This window comes from Pistacia vera, unplaced genomic scaffold, assembly GCF_008641045.1.
Source record: "Pistacia vera cultivar Batoury unplaced genomic scaffold, PisVer_v2 Contig158, whole genome shotgun sequence".
Lineage (NCBI taxonomy): Eukaryota > Viridiplantae > Streptophyta > Magnoliopsida > Sapindales > Anacardiaceae > Pistacia > Pistacia vera.
The window spans coordinates 1,310,505-1,329,724 of NW_022195663.1; the positions used below are offsets into that span (position 1 = coordinate 1,310,505).

The 19,220-nt window shown below is 33.6% G+C and overlaps 1 protein-coding gene and 2 pseudogenes across 1 annotated transcript; 1 reads left to right on the top strand and 2 right to left on the bottom strand.

Annotated features, from left to right (window-relative positions):
• Window positions 1–1,940: 1,940 nt before the first annotated feature.
• Window positions 1,941–4,570, bottom strand: LOC116124975 (TMV resistance protein N-like). The gene is made up of 2 exons (XM_031410718.1): window positions 4,104–4,570; window positions 1,941–2,730 (listed from the first exon to the last, which is right to left on the bottom strand). Exons 1-2 carry the CDS (start codon window positions 4,568–4,570, stop codon window positions 1,941–1,943), a joined length of 1,257 nt encoding a protein of 418 aa, XP_031266578.1.
• Window positions 4,571–9,959: 5,389 nt separating this feature from the next.
• LOC116124976 lies at window positions 9,960–15,182 on the top strand (annotated as a pseudogene).
• A 1,041-nt stretch (window positions 15,183–16,223) lies between these two features.
• On the bottom strand, window positions 16,224–18,257 carry LOC116124977 (annotated as a pseudogene).
• Between the last annotated feature and the right edge of the window lie 963 nt (window positions 18,258–19,220).

Genomic DNA, 19,220 nt, shown 5'->3' on the forward strand with positions numbered 1-19,220 from the left:
ACAAGCGACTCCTACATCCACTGTTATTTTATTGATCACTCACTATTTCTATGAATTTGCCCGTAAGACATACAAAGATGAAAAAATACAGTGTTTTTTACAGAGAGAAAGAATTGAAGCTAAATCTCAGCCCAGCCCCCTTCTTCAGGAAGAGGAGTGCCCATTTATACACCTAAACACTCAATATAATGAGTGTTTTGCAAGTTGCCTTGACACATGGAAGGCTCTCGTCCATTCATCTCTTTGAAATGAGATAAAGTTGGTGAGAATATCTTTGGAGATATGGGCTTGGCAGCTGGTACAAAGAGACATTAATTGTGCTGACATAGGCGTGACTTTTGAGGCATAACAATATAGAACAACGTTCAGCTCCATTCTTATTTGTGTTTTATCCTTAATTTACAGAGTAAGCAACTTTTTCCCACCCAAGGTTTGCCTTACTGACATTGTCCACTCAAAAAGTTTCAAAATACCATTTTTTCACCCAAAATTAATATTCCATTACCACCCAAGGCCGATTCGAACCGATTCCGATGGCGAAAATTATCTCCGTCACCATTATTTAAATCTCCGGTCTCCTCTCTACAAAACACTTCACACTTTGACACCTGATTTCTCGCCGACTGTTGGCCACCGCAAAGTTAGAGTTTCCTGTTCTTAGCAGATTTTCGGCTAATTCCAATGGTGAATTTTCAACAAGTCATCATCATTCGATCCACCGGCCTCCACTCTATAAAACTTCTCTTACCTTGACTCGTAGTAACCCGTTGAACACCAATTGAGAAAGTGAAGTGTATTTTGGGTATTAACAAAGTATAAACTTTGGGCGGGAAAATGGTATTTTAAAACTTTTTGGGTGAGAAAGTGCCATTAAGGCAAACCTTGGGTGGGAAACAGTCGTTTACTCTAATTTATAATCTATAAACAGTAAGTAGTCAAAATTCTCTTTTTCTGAATGCAGAATTCTCTTTGCTTTATGAAATCCCATTCTATATTTTCTTTCATGAACTCCTCTTTGTGAATTCAAGATTCTCTATATCAGTAATTAAACCGATAATGTTAGGTTTAATACGATCTCATATTTATAAAAAATGAGAGTTAAGGCCGTTGTTTTACTGTATTTTTGGTCAACAATTAATGGATATATCTTCATCGGAGTAGAAAATAATAAATAATATAGCAATTCTTGCTGCAATGAGAACCTTCTTTCTGATAAATAAGTCAACAATTAGTGCCAAATATGTCCACATAACAGTTTGTTTTAATCTTGTCAATACGGTGATGAATTGAGACCCTGTCTCTATTGTAGAAAAGGTTAATCCATGTAGCAGAAACCAAGGGAAAGAAAAGCTACTGACGTTAGTAATCAAGACAATCAGGCATGGTTCAGGGAAAAGGACAAACTAATACAATTGAGTTACCACTGTCCTCACGTTAATTATACTACATTCCACATTTATTTGCAATGTTTTACTTATTGATTAAGAACATAAATAGATCACTATGCTTGCAAAATAATAAACGGTCCAGTATGATCATTAAACAAATCTACTAAAACAAAATACAACCTCTCATGTGTAAAAGACAGCCGATATAAAACTTCCAAATAGAGAAAGCAAAGGTCTCCAATGGAAGCCTTGCATTCCAAGTAAGCATCCTTAAAAGAGACAATAAATAAAAAAGAGTCAAGAAAATATACTCACAATCTGCGTCGCTTGTCAGAGGATTTCTGCCATATAATTTCTCGACCCATCTCTTGCAACAAATCATGCATTACTACCTTATTTTTTTTAATATTTATAAAATGTTTATTCACGAGGGCATTGATTCCCATTTCTGGTGAGAAATTATTACTGGCCTTCAGAGATCTTTTTCGAGATCAATGTCCACTCCATTCAGTAAGGATGAAATATCTAAAAATATCTTTTTCGCTTCATCTCCTAATCATTGTAACAGATTTTTAATACTTCCTTAAAATCTGTATTAGGAGTTCTCCCTAGTATATTCAATGTACTTTCCCAATCTTGTGGCCTCTTTCCAGATAGAAAGGAACCCAAAATTTTAAGAAAAAAGGGAGCACCCTTAGCATATACCATTATATTTTTTGACAACTCCAAATAACGTTCCCCGGGATTATGATCTCCAAAGGCATACGAATTAAAAAGCACAAGAGCTTCAGCATGCAATAAACCCTCAACCTTATATGCTTTTTCCACACTACATTCGTTCAGCACTTGTTCATATCTGGTTATTATAACGATTCGACTTCCTGGACCAAAACAACCAAGAGCTCCGATTAAAAATTCTACCTGTCCACCTTGTGTCACATTATCAAAAACCATGAGAACCTTCTTGTTTTCCTTCGTGGAGAAGAGTTCATTAGTCGGAGAGTTTCTGTCTACAAGTGTTATTGTTGACAGAATTTCTTCGCGCAGTGAAATTAGTCCATCACTACTCTCTGCTCGTTCCCCAACATTATCAATGAAGCAATACCTCTCAAACCCCTCATAGATTCTGTGGTAAATGAAACTAGCAATGGTCGACTTCCCTACACCAATGATGCCCCAAATTCCCAGCGTGAAAACGTCTTTCGATCCAATGGATAAGAGAGATTCAATTTTTTCTATATGTTTTGTCGCACCAACCAGTTCCTTTTCTTTAACAAGAGATAGATAATTGAGTTTTTCATAAATGTCATTGACAATCTGTTGTACAAGTACTGCTTCATGCCTGTCAAATACCAAGTATAAATAAGATACCTAAGTGAGGAAAGAGAACATAATTTTGATTCTAGCTAATAACTAATGTTGACGGAGATATTTCATTTTTGATAGTTCTTTGAGTTCACATAGAACATATATGTCGCTTACTTGATCTAAAATACAAAAGTGTGCAACATTTTTCAGGAGTAGGTGTTATCATTCATCAAAGAATGAATAACATTTTCCCACCCATAAACTTTGAATAAAAAAACATTTTCCTACTCATCGTTAAAATTCTTACAATAGTTTTAGAGTAATACTATATGTATAAACAAATCTTACAAAGATTTGTATACAAACTGATATGACATAAAATGAATAGAAGAGTGAATATGATAAGTTTGACTTTTTGTATTCACTTTTTCATTAATTTTGTGTCATATCAGTTTATATATAAATTTTTATAAGATTTATTTGTACCTCCAGTATTATTATTATTGACAGTTTTAATGGTAAAAGGGCATTCTCGTTAGTCCACACATATGTTATTATAGGGTCAATATCACTTAACTCCCTAAAATACAAATAGATGACAATTACCTTCACCAACTTGAAAATTAGCCATTTAAACCCCTATCTTAAATTTCTAAAATTACAATGGAAGTTTCACTTTTAAAGTATGTGTTTCTAAAAAAATTTAAAACTGTATATATATATTTTTTTTAAATTATAATAATATCTATCAATTAAATATTTGTAAAACTTCAAAACAATATTTCTTCAAAATTGTATATATTTTTAGAAATTATATAAAAATAAAATTTCGAAAAAACAAATGAAAAAAATGTAAAAAAGAAGAAAAATAAATTCATAAATTAAAGATTATGAAAATTAAAAAACTGAAAAAAGAAAGTGTTGGAATGGAATAAAATTATATATATAGACAAAAAAAATTCTTGAAAATATATTAGGCAAAATAACCAAATAATTTAAAATATTTCATAAAACATTTAGATTGAAATAGCATATTTTATACGTAACTAAATTTAGTACATTATTTCATTAAAAAGTTTTTTAAAAAATTATAAACTTCAAAACTATCAATGCTGATCAAAGTCGTCGGACAGAAAAGTTCTTTCACTTTTTCGGCGTCACTGTGGGCGAGTAAAGAGTCTTTGACCACCAATCTGACAATCTAGATGGACTTTGGCTGTCAAAGACCGACGTATTAACATCACATGCGATGGTCGTATCTTTTGTCACCGCACTTAACTTTAATATGCCGGTCTTTGACGACCGATGTTTGTCCAGATTAAAAAAAAAAAAATTTACTATTGTTGCTTTGCTAAAAACTGTATTATAAACTAATAGAGTGTACTATATGGAGTTAAAAAGAGTTACCGAACGACACATGAATTCCAGCCAGATATGTTTGCTATTTCTGACAAAGCTGTCTTCCATCTCTCTAACTTCTCCTTGAAATGATTTTCAAGCTCTGCAAATGCTTTCCCAACACAACCAGCTTGCCACCTCACTTCGCTCGGTTCTACACCATAGAAAACCGGTATTACAATCTGTCCACGCTTTTTCTTGTTTATAATTATCACTTCAAGTTCTTGAAGGCACCATCTGGAAGAGGCATAATTTTCGGAGAAAACAATAACCGATATCGCTGATTGCTCAATAGCTTTCAATAGATTTGATGAAATCTCAGTTCCTCTGGTAATTGTGTCGTCAGCCATAAAAGTTGTAATATTTTTCCTTTGTAAAGCTGCATAGAGATGACTTGTAAAAGTTTTGCGAGTGTCTTCACCCCTATAACTAAGAAAAACATCATAGGCAAACCCAGAAGAGGAGGAAGAAGCCATCAACAATTCACTTTTTTCACACCAGAAGAAGATATGACACTTGGGATGATAAGACAAAACAAGTATATTGCAGGCTTTTCATAGAAGATGATGATACTAGTAACTAATGGGCTATTAAATATAGGGATGAAAATATCACTTTCAAAATAGATTAAAGATCTAACCGGTCGTGTGTCATTAAGACCGTTTTCGGTTGAAAATAGCCAGATTTGACTATTTCACAACTAAAGATATGGCCGTGAAATGGTAATAGATTTGGCCTTTCCATGACGAAAGATGTGCCCGTGAAATGTCGATCATTTCACGGTTGTCAGATCTGGTTTTTTCACAACCAGATTTGTGACTATCTCACATCCGACCATGAATCACAAATCAATGGCTGGAAATAGCCTTATCGACGCACGACTGGCCAAAAACAGCTTTATCAACTCACGATTGGCCAAATCCAATACCCGTGTGCCGTTCCAATGACTGCTGGTAGGCCTTGGCTAGTTTATAATAATTTTAAATTATTTATGATTAAGAAATAATTTGGTTTTAAAACTATATTTATTAAAAATTCTATTTATTACACTTATTATTTTAATTTTCATAATTCATTATTTTTCAATATTTTTAGTTTTGACTGTTTAGTTTTTAACTTTTTTCAGTTTTTATCGTTATCTTTTTCTTTTTTATTTATTATAGTTATCTTATCTTAAAAAGAATTTTTTGCAAATATTAAGTAATAAGAAAAAGACAAAGGCTCCGTTTCACTCAATCTCATTACTTAGAAGTCTATTTTCCTCGAAATTTCTACATCTACAATCTATCTATATAAGAACCAATATGGTTACCATCATCCAACAAGAATATGTCTATATCACTCCTTACTAATTTGCCCTTTATATTTGTATCTTTGCTAAGTTTCAACGATGTGAAGTTTTTATTACTTCTTTTATTTAAGGCGTTGTACGACTGGAATTGGAGTCAGCTAGCTGTGAACACCTGGTAAAGATTCCACTAATCTACCGATGTTAAATACTTCAAAGTTGGTATGTTGTTTACAAATATAAAATGCCAATCCATTGTTGAATCTGAATTAACTTCTCTTTAAATCTACTTAAAAGAAAGAATGTTAGGCTTTCAATTTTATAATTACATTATGGTCCTACATTTTTATAATGTTAGACTTTTAATTTTATAATTACATTATGGTCCTACATTTTTATTTAAGGCGTTGTACGACTGGAATTGGAGTCAGCTAGCTGTTGAATACTTCAAAGTTGGTATGTTGTTTACAAATATAAAATGTCAATCCATTGTTGAATCTGAATTAACTTCTCATTAAATCTACTTAAAGAAAAAATATTAGACTTTTAATTATATAATTATTTATGGTCCTACACTTTTAATATAATTACATTATGGTCCTACATTTTTATGCTGATGTGGATTATAATAAAAGAAATACATACGGTTGTTTCTCTTGGGCAGTTGTCTTTGATGAAAAGATAACTGCATTTATAAAAGAAACCTTATAGGTCCCCATTTGATGTAATTTTCATTTTTGATTCCAAAAATCATCGCTCTAAAATTACAGTCAGTGGAAGACTCTGTATTCTGAAGAAGCAAGAAGACTAAACAATAATTGCTATGGCTGAAGGTTTGTAAATTACTTCCGCATATATATATTCCGTGAGTATTTAGATGTTTATAATTGATTGTATTATAAACTTTTGTATGAATATTAAAATAGAAATGTATTTACATTTGGTATCTACTATCTACGCATTGGTTGAATCTCTATTCTTAATCTTCCATGACCCATAAAGAAAGTGAAAGCGGAAGACAAAACAAAGGCTTTGGAAGCAGGAGTTGGTGCTAAAGTACGCGAAGGGGACACACTACCACCTTCCATCATCCCCTCATTTTCTTCCACGCCTACTCTTTATTGTCTTCTTGTCCGTTTCTTTCTTTTTCCACTAAAAACACTGACTTTTCTTTCGGTTTCACAGGGAATTGATTGGGTGAGCTCTCAAAAGAAAAAAAATGTTTGATTGAGCTTTATGTAATGGTACTGTGTGTGAAGTGAGCAAGACTGACTTTTCTTTTGGTGCGTTTTGCTTGTATCGTTCTAGGGATTTTGTTTTATTATTATTATTTTTTTTTTAAATATGGGTACACCCGTTCCACCCAATGACAAAACAGTCTGGGTTAGGTGCGGGTTCAATTTCCACAGATCCATAAGGCTTGACTTATACCTTATGAGTCTGTTTGTTTAATTATTTTTTCCTATTCTATTAATATTATTTTTAAAATATACATTTATTTTCTTATTTTGAAGATACTATTATATTTTATTCAACTATTTTAAACGCTCTAAATTTATTAATTTAACTAAACATCCCAAAAAAGTTTAGAAATTGATAAAAACACCCTATCCATCAATATTTACCAGATTTCAGCAACTACTGTCGGAAGATTACCAGAATCTGGTATAATGGTATATTATCAACTGGATTTGGCTGGTAGATGTATCATTTATCGGCCAGATTCACCGTGGATCTTGTTAGAAAAACTAAATCTACAGCCAAAGGTCTGGTCGTTGACGACCATAGCTGGTCTTCAACAACAGCCAAGACATGGCCGTCGTTGACCATTAATGATAGCCAATTAGCCATATCTTTGGCCATCGTTGACAACCAAACACGACCAGATCGGGCCATAGATCTGGCCTTTTTCGACTAGATCCATGGTAGATCTGGCTAGAAAAAGTCATCTCACCACACGACTTGTCAGATCCAGCCGGTCGTACACCGCAACGCCAGATTCCAGCGGTGGTGGTTGGAATCTGACAACTGTGTGTAATGGGGGTGTTTTTGTCATTTTACAAAAATTTTATATATTGAAGTGTTTAGTTAAATTAGCAAACATTAGAGGTTTTTTTGTTAATTTTTAAATTCTACCTCATAATAATCACCAAATTCTACCTACCAATAATATTTAAAAAAAACTACCCAAAATAATAAAACAAACACACCCTATATTATTTACCTGCGTATGGGTTGACCCACGGTCCGATCCAAAAGGAATCAATGACTTGTTTTATTGTTTGGTTCCAAGCTTTAAAGATATTTATGCTAATTCAATTTAGAGAGCTTTGTGGATCTCTGCATTTCCAAAGAAAGGATAAAGAAATTGGATTCTATTGAGAACATGAAAATTATTCAACTCCTGAAATGCCGGAAAGGTTGGGAAAAATATTGAAAGAAAAGTTTAGTGGATTTGGTATCAGTTTTATTTACGCTAGAAAAAGGATGCAATAATTAAATGAAGTTTATGTATTTGTTTTAGGATGTTAAAATTAAGGAATAATAATAATCATATGAAACTTGAGAATATTGATTTGATCAAATTAATGATTCGTTTTAATAATTCTTCAGAAGAATCAATTGTCAAACTATGAAACTTTTTGGATGAACGATATATACTATGATAAACCCTAAAGGATTGGTTTGACAATGAAGAAAGTTTGCTTCTTTCATTGACTTCTTGGGTTCGAGCCTTGGGGCCACTTATTACATTTGTGGCTTACTTTGCAACATTGGATTTGAGTCTTGAGGCCTAGTCAAGGTGTGCACAAGTTGGTCTAAAAATACCCGGTCATTAAAAAAAAAAAAAAGATATATACTATGATATAGAAATTCAAATCATCAAATGGAATGTCCCCCATTAATTTACCTCATTTTCATATTGCAACTACCCTTTGAAGCTTCCATGTTTAAGTAGGGAGTGCATAATATTTATTTCAATTGACAAATTTTAGTTACATACAATACTATTATATTAATAATAACCTCATTAGTAGACTTACGTGGTATTTGTTTTGTTGTCTAAAAGTTGAATGCATCTATTAACTAAATATGTATGAATATATAAGTCTGATCGAGATATTTATTTTTTATATTTCAATGTTTGATTATAAGTATTAAATTGTTTGTTTCTATACGGTGTAAACATCGTAAAACTAGTGTTTCGACGTATATATTTTTATTAAGTATAATTTAGTTATATACTATTTTCCATCTTTTAAACAAAATTTTAATTGATCAAATTTATGAAAATTAAAAAAAAAAATGTATATAAACTAAAGATTTACAATATATTTTTTGATGTAATATTTAAAAATTTATTATTAAAAAGTTAAAATAATACAAAAAATACATAATGCATAAGGGTTTTTGTCAAAATTTGAATTATATAAAATTAATAGGGGTATTGTTAACAAAATAAATATTTTTATTGGTTAGATGGTTTTGTATTAAAATAAAAGCAAAATATTTTAAGTTTTTACTGAAATCTGATAAACAAACATAAGCTTCAAAAAAAAAAAAAAAACCTAAGAAAATTTAATCTATTAAAATTAGTTACATTTAGACTTAAGATAAAAAAAAACAAACATATCTTTAAAATTATGAATATTATTTATGTTGTGTGATAAATCCAATAAGCATGAATTCCCACCACGTGTCCCAAGGATCTATTATTATTCCATGGTTAGATTTATCTCATGTGTCAGCCTGCCTTAAGCTAATCCTGTTTACAAGTTAAATACTATTTTCAAGTTAGACATTGTCGACAACTGAAAAACCAACAAGTTAAGACTTCACTTACAAGTGTGCTATTGTGACAACTTATATAAATTGATATTTTACCTAAACAAGAGTACATCTCTTTCTTTTTCTCATCCATGTAAGTTGCCCGAGTAGAGAGACCTTTTTTTTCTTTCCTACACATATCTCATTGAGAGAAGAGAGTTCATCTTTGTTAATCATATTCTCCTTCGTAATCTGTCTAAGTGTAAAAAAAAATACAAAGCAATAATATATTAGTGGACTTAGACTTGATTCTAACTTGTCGAACAATTTTAAAACCGTTTTTTGTCATTCCATTATCGTTTTCTAATTTGTTTGTAGTTGGTTATTTTAAATCACGTACACATCTTATCCAATCCTACCATGGTTGATTGGGTCTATGATCATTGGTTTTTGCGTAACAACAATTTTATAAAAACAAATAACATCCTTATTTTAATTGAATTTATAAGCATATTACAACAAAATAACAAATATAATTACATAGATTTAATTAATTATTATAAAAAAAATAAAAAAATCATAATTATATTGTAATAAAATTAGGTCATGACACAAAATCTTTTCAACCCAAGTTTAATAGTTTATAGGCTTAAAGCGTGTGTGTTTGGTCACACGAACTCGGCTAAACTGAACTTCAGTTAAATCCAAAACCCAGGATAAACCCATCCTGCAAAAACGCCAACGAAACCCGCTTGACTCAGGAACAAAACTCTATCCATTCTTCTCTCTTTCACTTAGCTTTTACTCTCCAGTCTCCACAATGTCGAGAGGCCCGGACCGTATGATAAGGAACTTCAAACAGTTCGCAGGTAACCAATACAAGTTCTTCAATGCTCGTTATGGACAGCAACTCAGTGACATTTTGGAGTTCCCGATTAAGCTGGTCTTGTCTCCCTTCACTCTTGCTTTTGACATTGCTGGCTCCGCACCTCGTGGGTTCGGCATTCCCGAGTTCATTACCAAGCTTTCTTACGCTTCTGTTTTTGTAAGTGCGTGTATTTTACAAGTTTTATCCGTAATTCGACTTGCTTTTATTGTTGTTTTGGGTGGTATTTGTTATTGGCTTAGATGGGATTGTAAATTGTGGTGCTAAAATATGTAATGTTTGGGCAATTATAAGTTAAAATTGAAAATTCAGTGTATGTTCGATTGTCAAAATATTTTAAAATTCAAAACGGTTGTGGGTTGAATTGGTATGTGTTTAAAATAATTTTGCTATGATTTTAGTAGGTTTTTTTTAGTGGTACTTGTCATTTCTCAGTGAATTAATGTGCTTTTGGCTGGTTCTTGTTTTTTTCTTTGGAAAATGATGTTATTGGTTGAAGAATAGATGGATAGGCTTATGTTGTGTTTTGCAATTTTGCGTAGTTTATGCTTCTTGTGTTTGGTCACCTGGTGTTTTATGGTTTTTGGAAGGATTATGGTCATTTTTTAATTGGTATTGCTTAATTTGTTGACCGTTTGATTTGTGTTTGCGATTTAGCATATATACCTTTTTGTGTTGCAAGTTCTAATTTCTTAATTTATAAGTTGTTATATATATATATATATATATGTAACCCTAGTTCAAATGCCTTAAATTTCTTCGTTTAGTTGATCCCATGGATTAAGTGCAGGCAATTGCTACACTTGGGACTTATGATCTTGCACTAGAGCTGGGCAAGAAGGTGGTATGCCAGAGGCGCTTTTCGATATCTTTGGAATTTTTAATTTGGTCCTTGCTTTTCGTTGTTATTTGTTTTATTCTGGTTGTAATGGAATTCTTGATATTGTGATATTCTGCCTGTCATTTTATCGTTTTCTGCTTTAGTTGTGTAATCATTGATATTAGAACATAGCATGTTATAGTTTTTAAAAACCATGTACTGGAATTTCATCTATTAAACTGAGTTGAATGATCATATTTTACCAGGTCTTTTTGTGCTGATGAATTGGAAGTGATACCAACTTATATGTTTAATTGTTCATATCAGCTTGGTTTCAATTGAAGAAGAACGCAAGTCCTCATTTTGGGCTTTAACATGCTGTCTTATGTGAGATTGGTTTATGAAATGCAGGCATTGTCGTACATGCAATGGATGGCAGGCATTGCGGTGTACTATGTGCCGAGGATCAGGGCAACTGCAGTACCAAGTAAAAGATTACACCTTGAGAAGGTATATTGATTTCCAGTCAGTTTTGAGTTCTGAAGTTTTCTTATAATAAATTACAAGCTTTTCTTTGGCTTGTTAGGGGGATGCATATTTTCCTTTCGCTAGTTTTAAATTTAGATTTGACAGGAGAAGGATTGAATATGAATACTATAAATTATTATCATCATTCAGTTTATGTATAGAAGCATAAATCCAACCAAAGTAATTTGATGCTTATATTACTTTTTATTATTAGTTATTATTATGTTTTGGATTTTCATGTAGTGGAGAGAAGGCAACTGCTGAACGTGTTGCGGATGCCATTGTTGATAATCGGGCTGAGTTGGTGCACCTTCCATCAACAATTGATCTTAACTCACCATTGCCATCGAAAGACTGCCCGACTTGTGATGGAACCGGTGAGAGCATCATTTTATAGCTTATGTGACTGTATATTCTTGATACTCAATAATCCCCCAACATTTCTATGGATTCATTGAGTTCTATAGTAGGTGACAATGAGCATATCTGCAAATCCCAGACACCTATGGTATATGATATCCTAAGTTGGTGGGTCCAAGACGAATTCAACGCCTGATCTTTTGGTTGAAACCAAATGCCTTACCCACTCAATTCAATCCATGGGGTTGCTCACCCTCACACTGTGTTTTCTTGGGCTTCATGTGAATGTAATTTGGTGCTGTCTCATAGTCTGAAAGTTCTAGTATCCCAGATAATTTATTGCTTTATAACCCCATCTAGTCATTTCCACCCTTTTTATTCAGTTTAGGGAGAGATATCTCAACCTTGTTATGACCTTATCTGTGACAATAATTTGTGGTAACCCAGGAGCTGGGCATACATGTAATCTGTATTTATATGGATTTTGATCGTTGAATGATTATTTATTTATTTATTTTAATATATATATATATATATATATATATATATTGCAGGTTGTCATGGGCTGTCCTGAATGCAAACACAAATTACAAGTCACTATCTCTGCAGATGATGTGAGTTGTTTTGTGAACTTGCTAATACTTTGATATTATGCTAGGATATGTAAATACAGACACAACTGTTGTGTTTGTAAACTGAGATGGAGTTTCAAACATGGCAACACTTGAATATCTAGAAAAGACAAAGGCTTCACTTCTGTGTGGCTGCATTTTGTAAAATTCATGATTCATTTTCTATAAGAATCATATAGAGTAACACCATTATCAAGCATGCAGTGTTTCATAAAAATGTTTATATGGTGACCTCAAAAACATTATCCATAATTTCAGCTTAGAAGGTGCTTCTCCTATAACCATGCACAATGGTGCTGGAGAGTGTAGAAATGATTTTTGTAACCTCCGTTGTCTGACACCAAATTTTCTGTGGGAGAAGTTTCTTACAAATAAAAGATTCTATCTTACATTGCTAAATGGGTTCTGCTTGGCTATTTTTTAACTCATGCAATTTTTTATCCTTATGGATTATACTGCTGTCTCCTTTCTGCAGATCATGGAGCCTCCATGGAAAGCCTACAACATCTTGAGAAAGATGGATTATCCATATGAGGTTAGTATCATGTCTTATTCTATAGTTCTTTACTTTTAATTTTAGTAGTGAGTATATTTTCAAGTTTTCTATAGCTGTTGGACTGTTAAAGCCTACTGTGTGATAATGACTTCATAAAATTTACTGTTGCAGTATATTGTTCACAGCATGAAGGACCCCAGTATTGCGGCATTTTGGCTTATGACCTTGCCTCAGGTTGTGGGTGGATTTGACTATGATGATGATGTCAAGCAGAAATTTGGTGGCAATACAAGGTTCCAGATTCATTTTGTTTCCTCACCCTAGCATTGATATTATTTATTTTGTTGTGATCGAGTTTTCTTGTTTATTTTTGCTGGCATACTATTGCTTGCGAGTTATTTATTTATTTTTCTCCTGTGTTTAAGTTAAAATTCTCTGTCTCTCAATCATAAGAGATGAAGAAGTAGCTAGATGCATGTAAAAGTTTTGTTAAATTATGCATTTTCTTTTAAGGTGTTGTTTACAGCAGACGTTTTCGCCCGACAGTCAGCATTGGGAACCTGTATCTTGTATTCTTCAGGAAGTTAGAGAGTGACATTCTAATTCCACTCACTTTCATGCTACCTGCCAGTGTTAGTTGTTTGGAAATATGCATGCTAAGCCTTAGCCATAGAGAAGGGGAAGTGAATCAATTGACTTCAATTTTAAGACTTTTACTCCAGGCATTAATTGGATAAAGTCATTCCCAGTTGATCTTCTAACATTTTCTGTGGTCTTCAAGATTAAACTTTGCAGAATAGCAGAATTGATATGGCTTTTCGGCTGCTTTATTTAAAACCTATTAAGATTGTCATTATTGGCAGTTTTGTTTTTCGTATAAACAACCATGGACATGAGTCCCCTAGACTTTGAGGCGTTACTGATTTGATTGCCCCATAGTTAATTCCCCAGACCGCAACTGCAGGTAGAAATTTGGATGTAAGTTGTGAAATTTGATATTCAATAGTTGTGGTGTAGGAATCTATGCGGTATGATCAACTTCGGGAGGTGGTGGCAAAGCGAAATCCTGGCTGGGAACACTTGCAGGAAGTAAGATAATCTCCGAACAGTAATCTTTCCTCTTATGAATCTCATTTACACTTTGGGTTCAATAATATGATTTTCCTATATGAGAAGTACTAGTCTTTATGGGAGTTAAAGATCTGTCTATGTGGAGAATATGCTTTATGAGCTTAATGCATTAAAATTGTGATGACATGGCTTTGGTCTAGTTGATTTTTTTTGGATGGACACCATAAGGCATTGTATTGAGTGATACTTGGGATTCCATGCAAAGTTGTAAATATTGTATTTTATAATTTGCTGAAAGTTCTTGATTTGAAATCATTTATCATTTTCAGGCTTTAATCTCCATAGATCCTGTCCGTGCCAGGGAAGACCCTGTTATAGTGAAAAATATCCCGTACTACAAGGCCAAGAAGGCGCTAGAAGCAGAAGTCATGAAGCTTGATCCTCCGCCATGGCCTCAAAATTGGTGTGTGCGTGTCCTCTCGTACTCTTGATACAATATTTCTTGTTTTCCATTATTCATGTGTTTTTTTACTGTGTTAATAATGTTAGGGAATGTACATTGAACTAACTGCTGAGCATTGACAGGAACTCGACCTCCCACTCAATGCCTCTTCTTGGAGCGAGGATGATCTCAAAGACCCGAAAAAATTGTATGAGAAGACTATTCTTCTAAATGCCCAAAGAGAAATGGCTGATAAAATTTTGGATACTCAGTGGGAAACTAAATGGCGACAAGATAAGGTTAGTACCAGTTAATGTTTATTGGCCCTAGTGAAATATATTCGACTTATCAGTTTTTCTGTCAGCACAGTATAACAATGTGTATATTCTGTGTCATAGTTTTCAAAACTTGCTTATAAAAGTATAGGCTGAAGTAGAAACTCCATATATCTTGGAATTTAATATTTAAACCTCTAATAAATCAGGGAGAAAAGCTCATGAGCACATTTCTCTTGTAAATGACCACTATTTCCCGAATACTTTCTTGCAGTTTCTTGTACACTGATTTTCAGAAATCTTTGTCTCTGAAATAGGGCTACAATTGCCAACAATCATAATTTTGTGTCCAATGAGCTTTTTATCTGTTTTGTTGATCAGTTGAATGAGATGTTGGAGGAGAAGGTGCGGCCATACATTCAGAACATTGACAACACTGTTCTTTCTCAGCCTATTCTAATGAAACAACAGAATAAGAATCAGAAGGTTTTTTGGTTCTACCTTTGTGACCTTTTTCCTTAATTAAATAATATATACTAGTGGCTGATGGATCGAATAGTGGTGATCGATTGAATATTCGCCATCGAAATCAGCTGAAAATCAATTAAGAACAGGAAACCCTAGCTTTGCGGTGATTGGAAATCGACGAGAAATAAGATGTCGGAGTGTTGTAGAGAGGAGACCAGAGGTTTAAATGGTGGCGACGGAGAGAATTTTTGCCATCAGAATCTGCCAGAATCGGTTTGATGTTGTAATAGAATATTAGCTTTAGGTGGGAAAGTGGTATTTTGAAACTTTTTGAGTGGAAAAATGTCATTAAGGCGAACCTTGGGTGGGAAAAAGTCGTTTACTCATTCTTTAATTAATGAAGTTGTCTCATACGATTATTTTTTGACTACCTATATAATTTCTTATTTTTGAAGCTTATTTCTATAATCTGGGGTTGCATCAAAAGGTAACATTATTGATATTGAATTCAATTTGGATAAATGGTGTAACACCCCGGCCCATTGCCGACTTAACACAGTTAAGATATTGTCCGCTTTGGTAGCCTAGGTGGTCTGACTCCGAAGCCCAATCCCTCACGGTTTTGTTTTCTGGTCCAAGAACCCTTGCTCAAGCCCAAAACGCGTCTAGATTATCGGGGGGTTTCTCCCGATATTTAACTAGCTCAAGCCCGCTTACCCAAGCGATGTGGGATGTCTCAATCTCCCCCCCTCAAGATCTAGCGTCCTCGTTGCGATCTTGATGGGGCCAGGTGAGATCTCTTAACTATCGACACACTTTTGGTTGGGATTGGCTCTGATATTAATTGTAATACCTCGGTCCACTGTCGGCCTAACACGGTCAAGATATTATCCACTTTGACAGTTTAGATGGTCTCACTCCGAAGCCCACCTCTCACGGTTTTGTTTTCAGGCTCAAGAACCCTTGCTCAATCCCAAAACGCGTCTTGACTATTGGGGGGTTTCCCTCGGTATTTAACTAGCTCAGGTTAAGCCACACAATGAACTTTTGCCAACTACATCCTCTTGTCACTCCTGAACCATAACCTTATTTGCATCACGCAATATCACATTGCAGAGCATGAATCCAGAAATGTTGGATCATGTACAAACCTAATAAGACACCTTGCATTGGATCAACTGCCATTGAGGTAGCAACAAAAGGAGTCAAAGAGGCAAACTCTTTTGTTATTTCTGAGCTGTTACTGAGGAATCTAGCCCAAATGTTATGACCAAAGGCTAGAGTAAGAACTACAGTAATCGAAAGGACGACAGAGAGCTTGAGAGTCAAAACCATGGCATTTTTCGCTCGACTGACATTTGCAGCTCCCAACGCATTTGACACCCTTGTGCTGCCACAAAACAATTTGCTTTTAATTTCAGAAACAAATGAACCAGAGATCGAGATTGTAATGTAGAAGTAATTTTTCTGAACTAAGCTGACCTTGCTGCAGCACCAAGACCATAGATAATCATGTAGGCTATATCTTCTGTATTCAAACTGAAGATAACAAAAACAGAAAGGAAAAAATAATCAAATACAAGTTTACAAGATCGTTTTATCATATATAATGTGTATTAAAGAAACGTAATGCAAGATTGAAACTTACCACAATGCAACCGGAGTAGTTAGTTCCGGGTTTGGCATCAATCCAGCCAAGAATACAAGAATCTGAAAAGCCCTAGTCTCTAAGCTGGAAAAGTACAGAGAATCAGACCAATAAGATAATGGTTCTATATATTCACACTCTACTTCTTCCAATTGATCAGATTGTGATGTCAGAATCATGCCAGAGCATTAAGGATTCTAAATTATTTTTCTTGAGGTATGACAGCTATTAGCATTTAAAATCTAGAAGAGAGAAGAAGTAAAATAAATAAAGAAAAATTGGTCACTTACCAGACCATTGCTGCAGAGGGCAGGGCTAGTTTTAAGGTCGTCCAGATAAAACTGAATGATTCAATAGAAAATCCTTCCCATGTATGCTGAAATTTCTTTGCAACAAGGACATAAATCGCCAAAAAAAGGAATGATATCCAAAACGAAACTGAAGCAGCCAGTGCCGCTCCCTTGTAACCCAATGATGTACAATGAACTAAAGCATAACTAACACCAAAATGAATTCCCGCAGGCAGAGCTGAGAAGAATACCAGTGGCCAGACAACTGACTGTGTTTGGAGAAATCTTAATATATTTTGTAGAAACCCATAGGCATATAGTCCAGGAATAAGATATCTAAGGTACAGAGCTGACTGTTTTGAAACATCAGGATGTTGGTGAAGCAAAACAAGAATGGATTCGGTATATAACCAAATAATTGATATAATAACTGATAAGAATAATGATATTATGGTAGATGCTTGTAGATGCTTGTAGATATATCCCCAAGGATCTCAATCTATATTGTTTGGCAGAAAATGCTTGGCCACAAAGTGTTTCAAGTGCTCCTCTTAATCCTGTCTGAAATAACAAGCAAAATACCAGTCAATATATGCATACAAAATACAATAAAAAATAACTAGATAAGTTTTAGGGTTCTGTAAACTGGAAGTGAAAGGAAAAAAAACAAAAGATTATCTGAGTCCGGTGAAGAGATAAGAGTGTTTACCATGAGAGAAAATCCAGTAACGAAGGCCCAAGAGTTGGCATGTGTGGCTCCCGCAAGCTGAAGGTGGCCAGCAAACGTGACAGAAACCGAGGTTATGGGTAGTAGAAAAGAATGGTAACGGAAATAAGAGTTAATTCTGACCAATGTCTTCTACTACACCATAACCTTGGCCTCTACCATGTCACAAACTTTCTTCCACCAACTACTTCTACTTCTCATGCTTTCTTCTCCATTACAGAAATGAATCAATTCCTGCAGTTTCAAAAGGAGGTTGGTTGCCTTACGTAGGCTTTAGTGCATTCTGTAATAATAAAACAAGAATATATAGAGACAAAAGAAGATCAAAACAGACGTTGAAAGGAGATATATGCCCATTAATATATGAAAGAGATGTCTACAATTGGAGATGGCAAGCTCAATTGATTCTCTGGAAAGTTGGATGATTCCATTCTCTTTGTAAAGATTGTATCCAATTACGCCATTAAGTTTTGTATCAAAAATAAAATGAGATAAATTAGGGAGAGACACTCAATTTGATGATTTGTATTCAATGCTTATACAACTATAATCAAACAAGTTTTCACTTGGCCTAACATTCAACCAAGGTTTTGTTGTTTGACGGTAGATTCTTCTAAGGAAGATTGAACTTCAGCATTAGGTTGATCAAAATTATAATAAGACTTAAAAATAAGTTATATATTATGTTTAATTAAATTTGATATCATTTAATACAATGTAGTTCTGTTACTAAACATTGAATTGTGTTATTTAGTGTTATACAATTTAATTATTTAATATTATACCATGTCACGTGTCAAATATGTCTAATTGTTATATATATATGATCTAAATAAATATAACATATATAAATAGTCATTCTCTAATGTAGACGTCTTAAAATTTTTAATGTGTTAATCAAAGTTGAGCGTTTAAGTACTCACTTCACAAATCCTACAATTAAAAGTAAATGCTTAAACACTCACATTTGGTCTGCAAGTTTTTAGAGGTATTTATGTTGACATGTTAATTGAAATCAAGAGCATGGCATGAATGGTATGGGATCTCAATCCATACCCATTTTATTATGTTTGATGGGTATTTGATCCCGGCATTTCCCATGCCATTTCATTAAATTATTCCATTTGTTCTTCATACACCCTTTTAATCTTGGAAACTTGAAAGGGATATCTCTTCTTTAATTATGAATAAATAATGATAAATAACTTTGTTTGTTCACAATTAAGAACCATTGGATTTGGAATGACACCATTTGAGTTCTATTTATTTCCCATATAGGAATACCCTGTATCTTAAATATTAAAAAGTGCAAAATTCTAAATATATTAGGGTGTATTTGGTTCATTATTCTGATAATTGTTAGAATAATATTTTGAAAAAAGTAAAATTGGATGAGTATTACGATGTAGGATTTAGAAATTAACAAA

Excerpts from the sequence above, each read along its gene's own strand:
- LOC116124975 (XM_031410718.1), bottom strand. The coding sequence starts at position 4,570 with ATGGCTTCTTCCTCCTCTTCTGGGTTTGCCTATGATGTTTTTCTTAGT. Across the intron at positions 2,731-4,103 it reads TGGAATTCATGTGTCGTTCG|GCATGAAGCAGTACTTGTAC; the intron begins GTAACTCTTTTT and ends GGTATTTGACAG.